We start from the raw sequence: 1,056 nt of genomic DNA, 5'->3' as shown, positions 1-1,056 counted from the left end.
CGNTTTTGAGTCGTCTCTTCTCGTCCTCTCGGCGGATCGAAGCCCCCCCGGGGCGTGGGCGACTAGCCGCACCAAATAACACAGGAATCTCGACCACCTACGGGTCGGCGGGGGCCCGAATCGAGTACGAGGCGGATCTCGAGGCACGGAACCGGCCCTACGGCGGCAGTTTTGAGTCGAGAGGCTTCGACCGGCGGCTCTAGGAGGTTGGTTCCGTCGATGGGGCTGTCCGTGATGCCATCTAGCCATAGGTTTTTGGCACCAGAAGTGCCCGAAAAGCCGTATTCTTTGTTTCGAGGCTCGTCGAGCGGCCGTAAAATAGGCATATTTTCGGCGAATCGGGTCGGCTAAAGTGGAAGTGCCGGCCTCGAGAGTCGCAACTAACATGTTCCTTGGGATCGAGACCGGTAGATTCACCATCGAGGGGTCTACAGAGGAGCCAGGATACGCCTAGGATACCCGTAACGCAGTCTCACTCTGATCTGGGTTATGTCCCCATTTTCGCGCTGTGAGCCACCGCGCTACACCTGCTAGCTGTGCGCAGCTACACCGCTGCGAGCCTGCGCGCAGAGCGCGCCGCCCGCAGCAGATCCACCGCTCGCGAGCGGCGGATAGCCCCTGGAGCCAGAGCGCGCGCCGCCGCAGAGCCCGGCGTCGCACCGCGCTCCGGTCCAGGCCCCACCAGCGCCCGCGCGGACCGCGCGCGGCGCAGCGGCGAGGACACCAGCACCCCGCCTTCCTACAATGCCGCCGCGGACCCGCGCGGGCGCGGCCGGCGGCGGCGACGGCGACGACGAGCCGACGCTCCTCAGCATCGTCGAGCTGAACAAGCTCTTCAAAGACGTCGTCATCTTCACGCCGCAGAGCGGCGTCCATGACGCGAACAAGGCCCTCTTCAGGGCCTGGACGCGGTCGATCATGCTCCACGCGCCCGTGCTCGAAATCGTCGGACGGCACGCCAAGGCCGACTTCGGAGACATCTACGACGGCGAGTGGGCCAAGATCGACCAGTCCGAGCGGCCGCAGGCCGAGCACATGCTCGCCTACTTCCTCAAA

General features: G+C 65.1%; 1 protein-coding gene across 1 annotated transcript in view; it reads left to right on the top strand.

The window, feature by feature from the left end:
- Positions 1-744: 744 nt before the first annotated feature.
- The window catches only part of AURANDRAFT_69147 (hypothetical protein), a gene marked incomplete at both ends in the record, with an annotated part of 2,853 nt that continues 2,541 nt past the window's right edge, over positions 745-1,056 (top strand). Inside the window, one exon of the mRNA XM_009044899.1 lies at positions 745-1,010. Coding sequence (XP_009043147.1) covers positions 745-1,010 — 266 coding nt within the window. The remainder of the gene's footprint in view (positions 1,011-1,056) is intronic.

Source organism: Aureococcus anophagefferens (assembly GCF_000186865.1).
Source record: "Aureococcus anophagefferens unplaced genomic scaffold AURANscaffold_1006, whole genome shotgun sequence".
In the NCBI taxonomy this organism is placed as follows: domain Eukaryota; class Pelagophyceae; order Pelagomonadales; family Pelagomonadaceae; genus Aureococcus; species Aureococcus anophagefferens.
This window is presented reverse-complemented; position numbering and strand designations above follow the sequence as displayed.